This window comes from Danio rerio, chromosome 3, assembly GCF_049306965.1.
Source record: "Danio rerio strain Tuebingen ecotype United States chromosome 3, GRCz12tu, whole genome shotgun sequence".
Classification (NCBI taxonomy): domain Eukaryota; kingdom Metazoa; phylum Chordata; class Actinopteri; order Cypriniformes; family Danionidae; genus Danio; species Danio rerio.
This window is the reverse complement of record NC_133178.1, coordinates 38,623,934-38,636,800: the sequence shown is the minus strand read 5'-3', so window position 1 is coordinate 38,636,800 and position 12,867 is coordinate 38,623,934. Positions and strand designations below refer to the sequence as shown.

Sequence of the window (12,867 nt, the reverse complement as noted above, 5' to 3'; positions counted from 1 at the left end):
ATGTGCCTGTAATGCTGGTTTTCCCAGCCCACCTTTCGCTCGTGCCTGCCAGAGTGTGCCTCAATCTCGGTCTCAGATAACCAGCACAGTGACAGACGAAGGAAGCAGATCTCACGAAACGTTTGTGAGAAATACTACAGTAAGAATTTTACAGATGATTATTTGATGTACTTGTTGTGGAGTTAATTCAAGGCTTTCGATGAGTCACACACAATGTCGTTACAAATTTCACACACACAGTGCACGTGTTTAAATTGCACTTTTTTTGCACGCAAATGTGACAGGATATGCTTTTATATCCACTGCTATATAGACATCTGTTAATATACAAAATAAACCTAAATTACCCTCCACAGAGATTGAAGCTTCTTCTATAATTGTCTTGACATGTGGCTTTAGTGATAAACATTCTTGATCAGATTTGATGATGATTGATGATCACAGCGAATTCCAGTTGCTTTGCGCATGTCCTATCTTGTTGATATGAATATACATGTTACTATGGAGACATTTTAATATGCGTCTGTCAATCAAATCGGTGGGCAGGGAAACCACACTCCTACGTCACATAGCAGTCGTGGGCTTCAAAATGGGAGGGATTTAGATCCTATTTTAACGTCAGGAAATTAAAAAATTAGACTTACTTTGTTTCTATCACTCCAATATGACTGTGGACACACTATACCTACACACATTTCTGTCCAAACAGCTTACAAAAGTAATTTTTCTATATTTTTGAAAAAAGTCATTTTTATAACTTTTAAATTTTCTAAAGTAATCATTTTTATCATAGGTGCCCTTTAATACAAGGCAAATATGAATGGAAGTAAACATGAATAACTTGAATATTTTAAATAAATTAAAAACAAATTGAATGCAAATTTAAAATTGAACCAACTAAAAATTTGAATAAAAACTTATCGATAAATCACAACACTAAAATAATCCCCCACACCCATAAGAGGACATGATGTTATCATGTTTGACAGTATGAAGAGACCGATCGAAAGTCACTGATACAACTGATTTATTTTACCACTGCAGCTACAGGTCCTTTATCGCTCGCTGCGGTTTTAGATGGCAATGAAACATCACACTCTTCCTGCGACTTTCCTACAAAACCATTACACAGAAATAAGGTACACGACAATATGTTACAATAGAACAGATGATAAATTATATTATACAGTTATAATGCCAACAAGTTGAGCACATATCCAAGCAGCCTGCTCCCAGTAATATGAGACAGTTTGGTAAATACAGACACAATAACATGAGGGAAATCAAAACAAAAAAATGTTATGCGTGTTCACAAGGTTAGTCCTCCACAATAAATGCATAATGAGTACGTAATAACAGAAGAACGAGTGATACACGGTAACAGCAAAACAAGATGGTCGAGCAAGAACTAGTCTGCATGATCGAGTACAGTGATGTTCACTAGCAGAGAGTCTTGTTTAGCAGGATTAGGGCCTGCTAAAACCATCACATCCATCAAAAGCGCATTACATACATCTTAAAGCTCAGCCGCCCCAACCCCCAAAATGCCTGTTTGCCTGCAGATTTATTGACCTCGAGACACCCAGGCTCTGCTACACATGGGCAGAACTACCACAGTATTTCCAGCAGAGGTCACCAGCTCACAGATGACGGAAACCAGCAAGAAAGAAAAGCGGGAGAAGAATGAGAAAAGAGAAATGTGTGGTCGGTAAGAAATCGACTGCAGCTCTGTGTTTTAAGAAGATAAGTCACTTTGGTAGCTACTGTTGTGGCAGATGTTGCCTTCTTGTGCTTAACTGCTAGAATTAAAGTGATATTACACCACACGAGGCAAACCACCATAGCTGTTTTTGCTTTACATTGACTGCCAACGGTGATATGAAACTATTCATAGCGTAGGTGACGTAAGAAAAAACTGTTCGTGTTTTTTAAAAGTTGTGTGTACAGATGATAACATTATTAAAACTATCCCTGTTCATACAGGAATGCTCAAACACGACTAAAAACAAAGTATTATGCCCGTGGCACTTTGTAAAGCATCACACACCTCATGTGCTTGACCAACTCATTTCCACTAACTAGCATTTTAGACAACGACATTAGTTTGATAAACTTACACTCTTAAATCAAATGTTTACAAAGGTTTTTTTATATTCGGGGCTTAAAAAACATCATGCAAGTTAGTGGCCAAATCTCATATAGTCCAATATTTGAAAAATGTTGTTTTATTGTACACTAAAGCCCAAAGTATACTTCAGTTTTACACATATACAGGGCATGTGGCGTTCATGTCATCATAAAAACAGGCTGTGCAGTACTGCAGTTAGAAAAAAAACAAGACCAAATTCTGTTTCTTTCAATTCACTGCTTATATTTTTGTTTGAAAACTACTTTTTTGGCTTTATTCAGGAAACTACTCATGACATTTCTTAAAAATGTAAGTTAATGTTTTCTATTTAGAGCTGCTGCTTTTTTTTTTTAATTACAACCATGTTTTCAGTCATGTTTATCATTTTTAGACCTTTTTAGATCTTTAAACTTAAAGAGAAGTTGAAAAATTATCATTGTTGGGAAAAACCCAATTCCCATTGTTATTCTCAGTCACTTTCTATAAAAAACATGGCCTCCAAACATTTCTTCCAAAATTCAAATAAAAAGTATGGTCATTTAAAGTCTGTGTGACAAAATTGTTCCTCTTTAGGTGAACAATTACTCCATACAAAAGTTTGGTAATCTTCATCCAAAATCGACCATTTGCTTGTGCATTTGGAGTAGCAGCTCCTCTGTTGATGTCAGTTTGATGCCTTCATCCTCAACAATCTTAACCATTAGCCCATCTTACCCTTAGTTAGCTCAAAAAGAAAGCTCTGCCCCCTACTCAATATTCTGTCTCAATACATCAACATACTGAAATAAAAGCAGCAGCAACCTCCAGTTCATGCTGACTTTAAGAGTAAATAATAAAACAATTATGAACTTTTCACTTAAACTCATACATAACAGATCCTTAATTTTAAAATGGTCTCTTTTTCCCCCCCATCTACAGCTTGTGTGGAGAGCCTGTTAATGCACACACTATTAAAGTATACATTAGAAGGCTGAGCATGTATGCTAATGTGTTAGAAAACAAAGTACACTTTGGGCTGAAGTCTCTTAGTTAATCATTAAACCATGACTAATTAGACGTATACAGAACAATGCTAGTCGACCACAGGTTTTTAGCTGCATTAAGATGCATATGACCCATAACATACAATTGAAACCACATATTACAAAAAAAAAAAAAAAAAACACATACCGGGACCCATCCCACACTATAACCATTCTCTATGTGCTACTAAGCTTATCATACAGAACTGAAGATTTTGTTAATGGTAAGCTTTGACACACACTTGGCTTTTCTCCGACGTACATGAACAGATTGCATTAGGAAGCAGTGATTAGTGATACAGCTGTCGGTTATAACAGTAAGACGCATTAGGACCTGATGAAGATATATTAACACAAATGTCCTCTCGTTTCCCTTTGCCCCTTCTACACGCACACACATAAATAATAATTGTAAAAAACATTACTGAAATGATCACATTTCAGACTGCCAAGAAGCAGATTAATTCTACTTATTAGTATCGATTAGCTGTCGAAATACGGAGCTGTGCTGTGCAAATAGTGAGCTGTACTGAACTGAAAAAGAACCCATTCACCTAATAAACGTCTCGGGATTGTAAAGCAGTAAAAAACAGGCTTCGGTGTATAAAAGTGGAGCCGTATTATGATATGCAAACCAACTTCCCATCATGCATTACAAAAGAAACGGAAGAAAGAACAACTCTACTTCAGTATGAAGTTCACCTTTCAATGCGTCAGGGTTTGGAACTGTTTACACATGCAGACTCGCTTCCTAGTCCTCAGCTTTACTCACATCTCAGTGAACGGTTTCCAATCACATCTCATGCTAAGGACTAATGGTGGGCCAACAGTCAAAAGAAAGGAAATCAGAGCATGTGCAAAATCCCTGCTTAGAACATCAAAATCATTTTTGTGTAAACTGACAAGAGCGTCCTCTAAGCCGGTGGTTCTCTATCCTGGTCCTGGGGACCCGCTGCTCTGCACATTTTGCATGCCTCCTTTGTCTAACACACTGAATTCAGATCATCAGCTCATTAGCAGAGAACACCAAAGGGCTGGGCGATTACTTGTGATTGAAATCACAAACCCGATTGAGCAAAGCTGCTATTGTCATCTTGATAAGAAAGCACGGTTGTGTGATCAGCAATAAATCAGGCCAGTGGGCGCTCTCATGCAAAAACTCCAAATGCCCACGATGAAACATAGCAGGAAACCCCCATAGCTCTACTGATTTAACTGCTTTCATTGACTCAGCATGACTAATAAACCCACGGTTACAGAATCTCGCTAAATGATTTATTTTAAACACTCGACAGAAAATACAACATAGTCGAATTTCATAGAGAAATAGCTGTCGTTATCGCAAAATTACTATATGGATGTTATTATCATAAGTTTTGAAAGTGATTTTTTGTAGCTTGACAGTTAAATTTGACTATCTTTAGTAAATGGTGCTCCATCTGAAAGCAAGTGCTGGAGGTTTACTAGAGAACAGTCTTAAGTGACAAATGCACATGAAAAAAATCACCTTCGATTAGTCACCCAGCACTAGAAATCAAAAAAACTGGGCGGTCATATGTGAGAGACATGCAAAATGTGCAGAGTGATTTGAGATGCCTTAGACCCCTGCTCTAAGTTTTCTACTCAAGCGTACTGTAAATACACATAGTGTATATGCACTGCGTAGAACATACAGGCTGCTTTGATTAAAAGTGTTAGCTATATCTAGAGCGCCGCTTCGAAAGACTACAAATTAGAAAAATTAAGACAAAACCAGTACTCCTAGTTTCAAGCCTCGGATAAGAAAAGTAAGCCATCAAAAAAGAAGTTAAAAACAGGACCCCTTTTAAACGGGAGAAGAAAAACCTTTAGACATTGTATCGCTGATGGTTTCTTGGAAATTTAGAAAAAACTATACCAAATCGCTGTATGGTACCAATCTCTGGCAGGTGAAGAAGGGAATCGCCTGCCAGTGGAAAACCTGTAAACACCACTGCTACTCCCAAGTGTCTTAAAATAGCACACTGGTTTGTGGGAACACAACCGACTGCGTGTTGATATCATGGGAACGGGGATTTGGAGAGATTTGTGTGGGTTTCGGGGTGGCAGCCTACATTGTTCCTCACAATAAGAAGGGGTTGGTTGTGCTGCCAGGTTGTGCCGCTGCACCTGTGGGCGGCAGGCCTGTGCTCATGAGCGGCTGAGGCATGGAGGCTGGGATACCCATGCTTGGCATCATCTGGCCCATAGGCCCGAGGGGAGCCATACCGGTCATGGGTACCATTGAGACTGGGCCGCCTGGAGGCAGTGAGGAAAGAGGCAAGGGCTCATTGCTCCTCTGGATCATGCTGTTGAAGCCCTGAGCACTCATGCCCATCATGGGACTGACTCTCATCTGGTTGAGGGTGGGCGGCTGGGGCTGGTTCACCTGGAAGGGGTTTACCTGAGCTGCAGGTGCAGGCGCCGGAGCCGGAACAGGAGCAGAAGCCACTCCTGAGGCTGAAATGAAACCAGCAGAAAAGAAGACTTTAAAATCAAAACTTTAAGACTTGCATGAATAATATTAATACTTCACGTCTATTCAGTACAAACCAACACTACCAATACTAATCAATGGCTTGTAGTGCATTAATGGGTTTTAAAAGCACACCACGGAGGCAAAGAACCACCTGATAAGACAAGCAGTAAATTTGAAATCCTGGTCGTTTAAGTTACAGACAAGTTTAATGCAGCACTGCAATTTGCAGCACAATATTTGTCATGTTGACCTGACACAATCAGAAACAAGACAAAAAAAAAAGAGATTGTGTAATATGCCACCGCATGTCTAATAACCTATAATGATGATAATAATAATATAGACCCCCTAGTTTTTCTCAATTTTGTTTGTGATTTTTTGCCAAAAAAAAAAGAAAAAAAACTGATTTTGTGGTAATTCACAGAAATTTGCGATTTAAAATTATTATATATATAAAAATTTAAAAACCATATTAGGTAGCCTACCATGTTAGGTGTGCAATCTAAAACAATGACAATGACACAAATCATAAAAATAAAGCCTCTTTACTTTAGTCTTTTGTCAAGACAAGATCTAAAATGGTAGGGATTAAACCAAAGGAAGTTTGCATAACTCTTATTTTTATCTACAATCTTAGTTTCTCTCAGATTTTACTCCCCAGAGCATCTGACATCATGTCACACGGGACATGCGTTAGGACTTCCCCAACTGCAATACACCTAAAACACAGACTGCCATAAACCTGTCAAAGGCAGGGAGTTGTTTTATTTCGTTAACTGCAGGAAAAACGTTTAACAAATTAATTTATCGATTTGACGCACATAATACAAGAAACACATGTAAAACACAAACACTGTCCTTCAATTCAGTCATGTCCAGCGGCTGTCATCTGTGAACCAATCTCCATCTGTTTGTTCCATTGCTCCGTTGGTTAGATGTTTGCTCCAACTTTCTTTCGCAGTCTTAAGCGCGTCAAACGCACAAAACACCCAATTGGTAGGATGCCTACATCTCATCTTTGCTATGACTTTTGAAAACTCCCCTCACACCTTCCATGTAATGTAATGTAATGATTGTGAGGGCACAGGTGAGACGTCATTTTTTTTAGAGACATTCAAATGCATCACGTGTGCTGCGCATACAATCTCTGTAAGTCAAGTAAAACAATTACTTACAAACTAAAATAAATCTAATTTGATTATATGGTTTGGAATTGAAGGTTTTAAGATATTATTTACGTTTTTTTGCAAATATTTCCAGTTTAAATTAAGAATTTTGCAGGACCGAAAAAATCTGTGTCTTGATTTTGCGTTGAATTCAGCGATAGTGAAAAAAAATTAAAAATTCGCAGAAAACTAGGGGATCTGATAATAATAATAATAATGTTAGCTACCTTTTAGCTAATATTATTGAGCATATTGCTGAGGCAGTTGAGTTCCATCAGCTTTCTGGAGAAGCACACAAGTGTTCAAGAATACAGAGAAATGAGTCTCAAATTCAAATGGAAGGCTCCAGGAACCGTCACAGAGTTACTATGGTTACTAATAATTAAGGTTAGAACAATAATTTAGACCTATGATCAAACAGACCATATAATCAAGCAATCTTGTACCTGAGAATAATTGGCTTTGCATCTGTACCAAAATGCTATTAATCCAAACTAAGGTGGCCACAAAAAAATGCATATGAATGCATGTTAACACCAGATGAACAGATCTCTTGTTATGCAAATACCAAGTGCAAGCATGTTTTTGGTGAAGTGTTTTTACCTCCAGCAAGGAAGGGGTTGGAGACCGGAGCCTGCTGAAGAGGCTTGCTGACCAGTGAGTCTAGATTGACCAGAGCAGCGTTGGGACCCAGGAAAGATTCTGGAGTTTTTCTGGTTGGGCCGCTTGGAACTTCAAACAGATCTGAGCCAATCGACAAGCTGGCTTGCGATGGTAAGGCAGAGCTTCCTCTTCCATCACCTTTAAAAAAAACAATGTGTCAGCATGATCAATTTCAATGACCCATTTTCTAATTTGAAAAACGAAGTCGTGGTAGTCATCGTTTACCTGTCAGTGCTGAGGAGCGAATGCTGTCAAACTCAGAGAAGTCCTCCCTGGAACTACCATTTGGTGTGGAGAAAAGGTCAAAGCTACCAACTGAGGTAAAGACAGATGAGATGGGATTTATAATCAAGACAGAGCTTAGGCTTTTAACAAATAAGACATCAGAAAGTTCTTCATGTAGTGTAGAGACCTGCACTTAATTTAGATTTGAAAATTTAGATATTTATGTATTAGCCTAATTCAGGCTGTCCAGACTATGTTCTAAAAAGATGCTTGGTCGTGTCCTCGTTCATTATTCCATCCAATTCAACACAAATAAGATGAACCGAATTTATATTCAATGAATTTTTTATTTATATTCAACAGGAAATGCCTGAAACAATAGAAAGACTGATGCAGCAGCCGATGAATTTAGAAAAAAAATTACTTTTGCTAGGCAGGAGGGGAAGACTTTTTTTTTTTTTTGGAAAGAGGGCAGCAGCTGGACAATCTTGCATGAGAGGGTCTAAAAAAAATTTTCCCGCACAGTACTCTAGTGTAGAGCATGAACACACTATGAATGTGAAGATTAAGTAACCTTGAGTGTTCAGTGCTCACCTGTGGCAGGGGCTTTGGGGCGGGTAGCAGGCATTGGGCCCCAGGGATCAGCAGCTGCAGGAGCTGAGCTTGACCCCCAGGGGTCAGTGCTCTTCACGGGAGTGGCTGAGGAAGAGGCACCGGGAAGACCCCAGGGATCCACAGGAGCAGCTGGCTTAGGGGCTGCACCTGCAAAATACACAAAGATGGATGCATTAAATAACATAATAAAGGCATTTTCCATAGGTAACAGTTCAAACTGTGATCTTACACTACATTAGTATATCATTAATATATTTATGTAAATGATCATCTAAAACAAACTACAAGGATGAACTAAAAATTTTGGTAGACTTAATGAAGAAACATGCACATGTGAGCTTTCAATTGACTGCAACAACTTAGTTTAATATTAATAATCATTATTAATATTTTTAATTATTAGTGCCATTAAATAAAAGGTTGAGACGAATAAAAATATACATGGTCGAATCATTCATAAGACCCCTAAGGTTATATAAATTATAGATGAATTTCCATTGCATATTGACATTAAAGGGACTTCAAATCTTTCTGTTGTCTGAGTCAGATGGTTTCAGGTGCCCCCCGTAGTGTTGGTCTGGTTTCATACACGCATACAATTCCATTGAACCCGGATGTATCTGCTTTCGTTTTCATCATCACAAACGTGAAAAAGATAAATGTAGGCAAATGTGTAGTGCTGTTTTGACGAGCTGTTATGCACAGAAAAAGGAACTTCCACGTTGAAGGAAAGTTCTCTAGAACTAAAGGCAGAAGGACAGTCAGATTCACGTCAACTCAGAACAACAGGAACTACAGTGATGCAAGTTTATGCTGACTGACTAAATACGTGCCATGCAAACCACCCGGAAAATAATCTAAAGTATATAAATATAGAAAAATCTAATACTGTCAGCTTTTACCGTCACTTTTTTCTATGACCTGGTGTTTTTTGATGATATGTAGCACAAGATATTAGGGGTGTAATGATACTCAAATCTGAAACTCTCAATAATGTAGGGGTGTGAAGCTCCGTTCGATTATCATGTCATCAATTCGGTTCAGTTCGAAATTTTGATGCGTCACGGTTCCACAGTTACATTTTTTTATTCACAATACAAGAATTGCTGAATTAAAATGTATAAATGTATATAGTATATTATTTGTAATACAATTTTGCCCTTTAATACAAGCAGTTGTATTATTTTACCAGCTCAAAGAAAACATTATTTGTGTGTGTATTTCTGTTTTGTTTGAAACAATCACAGAAGATAACATGAGCATTTATAGCGAATCTAAATATTATTCCACTTTTTGAGCATTGTCGAGCGAGTTCTAACATCCCTATGATTGGTCTTTGTGTTCACGCGCTCAACATAAAGGGCTGCGATTGGCTCTAAAATTGTCAGCGCTGTTCACCGATGAGTGGCGCAGACACTGAAAAATGCAGGGTAACAGTCTGTACTAATAAACCACACATTGCGCAGCTATCACAGCTGATCTGTAATAGACGCCGTGGAGAAAGTTCGCTTTACAGATACACTCAACTAAGGATCCACAAGTATCATTTTAATAGGGATAGAGAAGAGGAAAAGTAACCTTACGTACATGCCAGCAATTTAATAGTCTAAAGTGAGAGAGAGACAGAGAGACTTTCATTTTCTCCCTTGCAGTGAAATAGTGTCTCCTGGTTCTCCTGTACTTCAGTGTCAGTGAAAGACTGTCCAGCATAATTGCATGTAGTGAATTGTGCACAGTTGTCTGCTTTTTAAGTAGTTGGAGCATTTTAATTACTTGCCCTCGAATAGTATTATACAGCAACATAGTACATATGAGATAAATGACATCAGTATGTAATAACCGGTGATGATCTAATAATGAACTGAAACTGAATTGTCCTTATCTGCATCGCGGTGCATAGAAGAAACAATTAATTTTGACACCCCTACAATACTGTCCAGGGCTCAAAATTGCAACCATTTTGGTCGCATATGTGCCCAAAATGTAATCTATGCGACCTCATAATATATTTGGGAGCATATGTGTGACTGCATATAATGGTTGTAGTGGGACCCTTTTTCATTTTTTCTAAAAATGTGCTGAATCGGTCTTCCCTGCCATTATATTGTTTAATATTAGCTATCAATTACTCAAGGCTTTCCGCTGTCAGATTTTGTGACTGCGGGAAATGCAAACGACTGAAAAGTGAAAAGTACACAGGTTTGCAAACCCCACCTAAAGTTACAAATAATGGCAGCGATGAAAGCGAAACCAAAACTTTTACAGAGTGGTAGAAGTGAGACTTTTCTTTCTTTTGTCCATTTTTTCTTGAGATGCATGTTATTTTTCTATTACGTTACTAACTAAAACAAAACTGTTTTGCAGCTTTCAGCATTGAACTGAATGATTTATTATAATCTTTTGTTTATTTTATAGCAGAAATATTATTTATTAAATTGACATGCATACAATAGTGCAAAATAAATATTTGCTTAAATTTTGTTTGATGCAAACCATACATTTATTTTTCATAAAGTAACACTTTTTTATAGCAGATAACTCACATTCAAGCACATTCAAGACTGCATGATAATGAGAAATGTAATTCATTGTTACTATTATTGTCATTTTCATCATCATTAATATTTATTAATTATTAGACAGTAATTTTGGAATTATTGCACAGAAATATCAAAAAGTCATCTCAGCGTTGGTTAGATAGTTATTTCTGGTTTTTGTAAGTCCTAATGGATGTTGTTTTCAAATACAATAAATCTCTTAAAATACAATTTGCAATGCTCATTCATTATTGATGGGTGCTCCAACATTTTTCTGATGCTCCTAAATATTCAAAGTTGGGAGCACTGTTGCTAGCAAGTAAAAAAGCTAATTTCGAGCCCTGTTGTATGCTATAAAACAAAGTGGTAAAAATGATAAACTCTTTAGTGAAAATTTAGTTATTTTAAAAATATTTCCCAAGTCAGTTATAACAGAGCAAATTTTTGTCAACATTAGTTTTTTTTTTTTATAAGTTAAAAAAAATTCTAATAACAAATTTCTTTAGTCTTTGTCATGGTGACAGTACATAATATCATTACTTTAATATGCATTATCATATAAACCATAAACATGATCATGATGCTAATGTAAACCACAAAACTGGCACTTCGATTTTCTGACTACCTTAAAATAGAAACCTAATGATTAAATATGAATAAACTACCTTATACAACTGGAAAAAATTAACTGGAAGAGCAAATTCTGGACAAAGCAAGAGCTTTTAAGAGCAATCACATTAAATATTTAATAAAACATCATTAATTACGCTTAAATAATATTACAACAGATTGACCAACAACAAATGAGCGTGCTGGGTAATACAAGTTAAATTGGAGTGTAAACAACCCAAATATGACTTGCATTTTTGCCTTCCAGGAAACATGTACACCTGCCTCATTGCTTTTCCCTATGCGTTACATGACTCCAGTCCATCAAATTCAAAATGAAGACAAATAGGCTGTTGGAAGAAGAACCCATTGCACACTCAGAGCTCAGAGTGCAGATCTGAATACTGAGTCTCTTTGTTTTGTGCACTCTGGAATGCACAACTACCAGCCCAGCTACATTACTCGGCTGCCATGAAGAGCTACAGGCCCAAACGACATTATGAAATAGTGTCTGTGGGGGGAGGGGCTCTAAAAGAACAGTGGGCTTTTGGAAAAAGGTGGTCTTTTAATTGTTAAATTGGGATCAGAATCATCTCCGTTATTTAAACATTAAGTCCACGTTTGGTTCGTTTTGCTTTTGTTGTTGTTGATAATGATGACGATGTTTTTTTTAGAACACAGCCTAATGTGATCAGCACAGCAGGAAGCTGATTCAAACTGTTGTCAATGTGCTATTATTAGCCATAGACAAATATGATACTGCACAAGAAGAGTGTTTGCTTGTGTATAAACTAATAAAACTAAAATTAGTGTTTTAAGGAAGGATTATGTAATTTTGTTCCAAAATGATGAGGATTTAATCTCCTAAAGGAATCAATTTCATGGGCAGCTGAAGATTTTTTAAAATGTTAAGTCAAAAAACAAATGAAGAAATAAATAACTAGACAAAGATAAAATATTTAAGTTAAATACTTAAGTGAATAATACTTAGGTGAATATTTAAGTAGAAACCTATGATAGTTTGGGGTATTGTACAACGGACACATTATTTACACATGTATATTTTAAATTTGGTTGCATTTTCCTCTCGTTCGATGGATTAAGATGTAATTTTCTGCTTCCTAAGATGTCAAATATGTTTACCTACGGCATTAGAATAAATTCAACTGGTCAAGAGGATTGTTAACTAAAAAGAAAAATAAATCTTTCAGGACGATGAGCTATACACGTCTATCCATCCGCATTTAAAACCGGAAATCAAACATATATTTAAACTATACAGGAGACATTGTGACGTGGCAAGAAATTCTGACAGCATTCTAAGAGTTGTGGTTGGGTTTAGGCACGCACCAGTGTGCGTACATTCATAGAAAACAATGTGTAAGGAACTTAAGGAAATATAACG

The 12,867-nt window shown here is 37.0% G+C and overlaps 1 protein-coding gene across 6 annotated transcripts in view; it reads right to left on the bottom strand.

The window, feature by feature from the left end:
• Positions 1-1,010: 1,010 nt before the first annotated feature.
• epn2 (epsin 2) overlaps positions 1,011-12,867 on the bottom strand; it is a 33,681-nt gene continuing 21,824 nt past the window's right edge. For 3 of the 6 annotated variants that reach the window (XR_012401140.1, XR_012401141.1, XR_012401142.1), the window contains exons 6-10: positions 8,296-8,463; positions 7,702-7,791; positions 7,417-7,614; positions 4,747-5,628; positions 1,011-4,124 (exon numbers count right to left, since the gene is read on the bottom strand). Coding sequence is in view for 3 of the 6 variants with exons in the window: in XM_073944910.1 (XP_073801011.1) it covers positions 5,252-5,628; positions 7,417-7,614; positions 7,702-7,791; positions 8,296-8,463 (833 nt within the window). In the remaining 3 variants the exon portion in view is untranslated. Of the gene's footprint in view, positions 5,629-7,416; positions 7,615-7,701; positions 7,792-8,295; positions 8,464-12,867 lie in introns of all 6 variants that reach the window. The other 3 variants (XM_073944910.1, XM_681373.10, XM_009299683.5) reach the window with 1 other exon arrangement.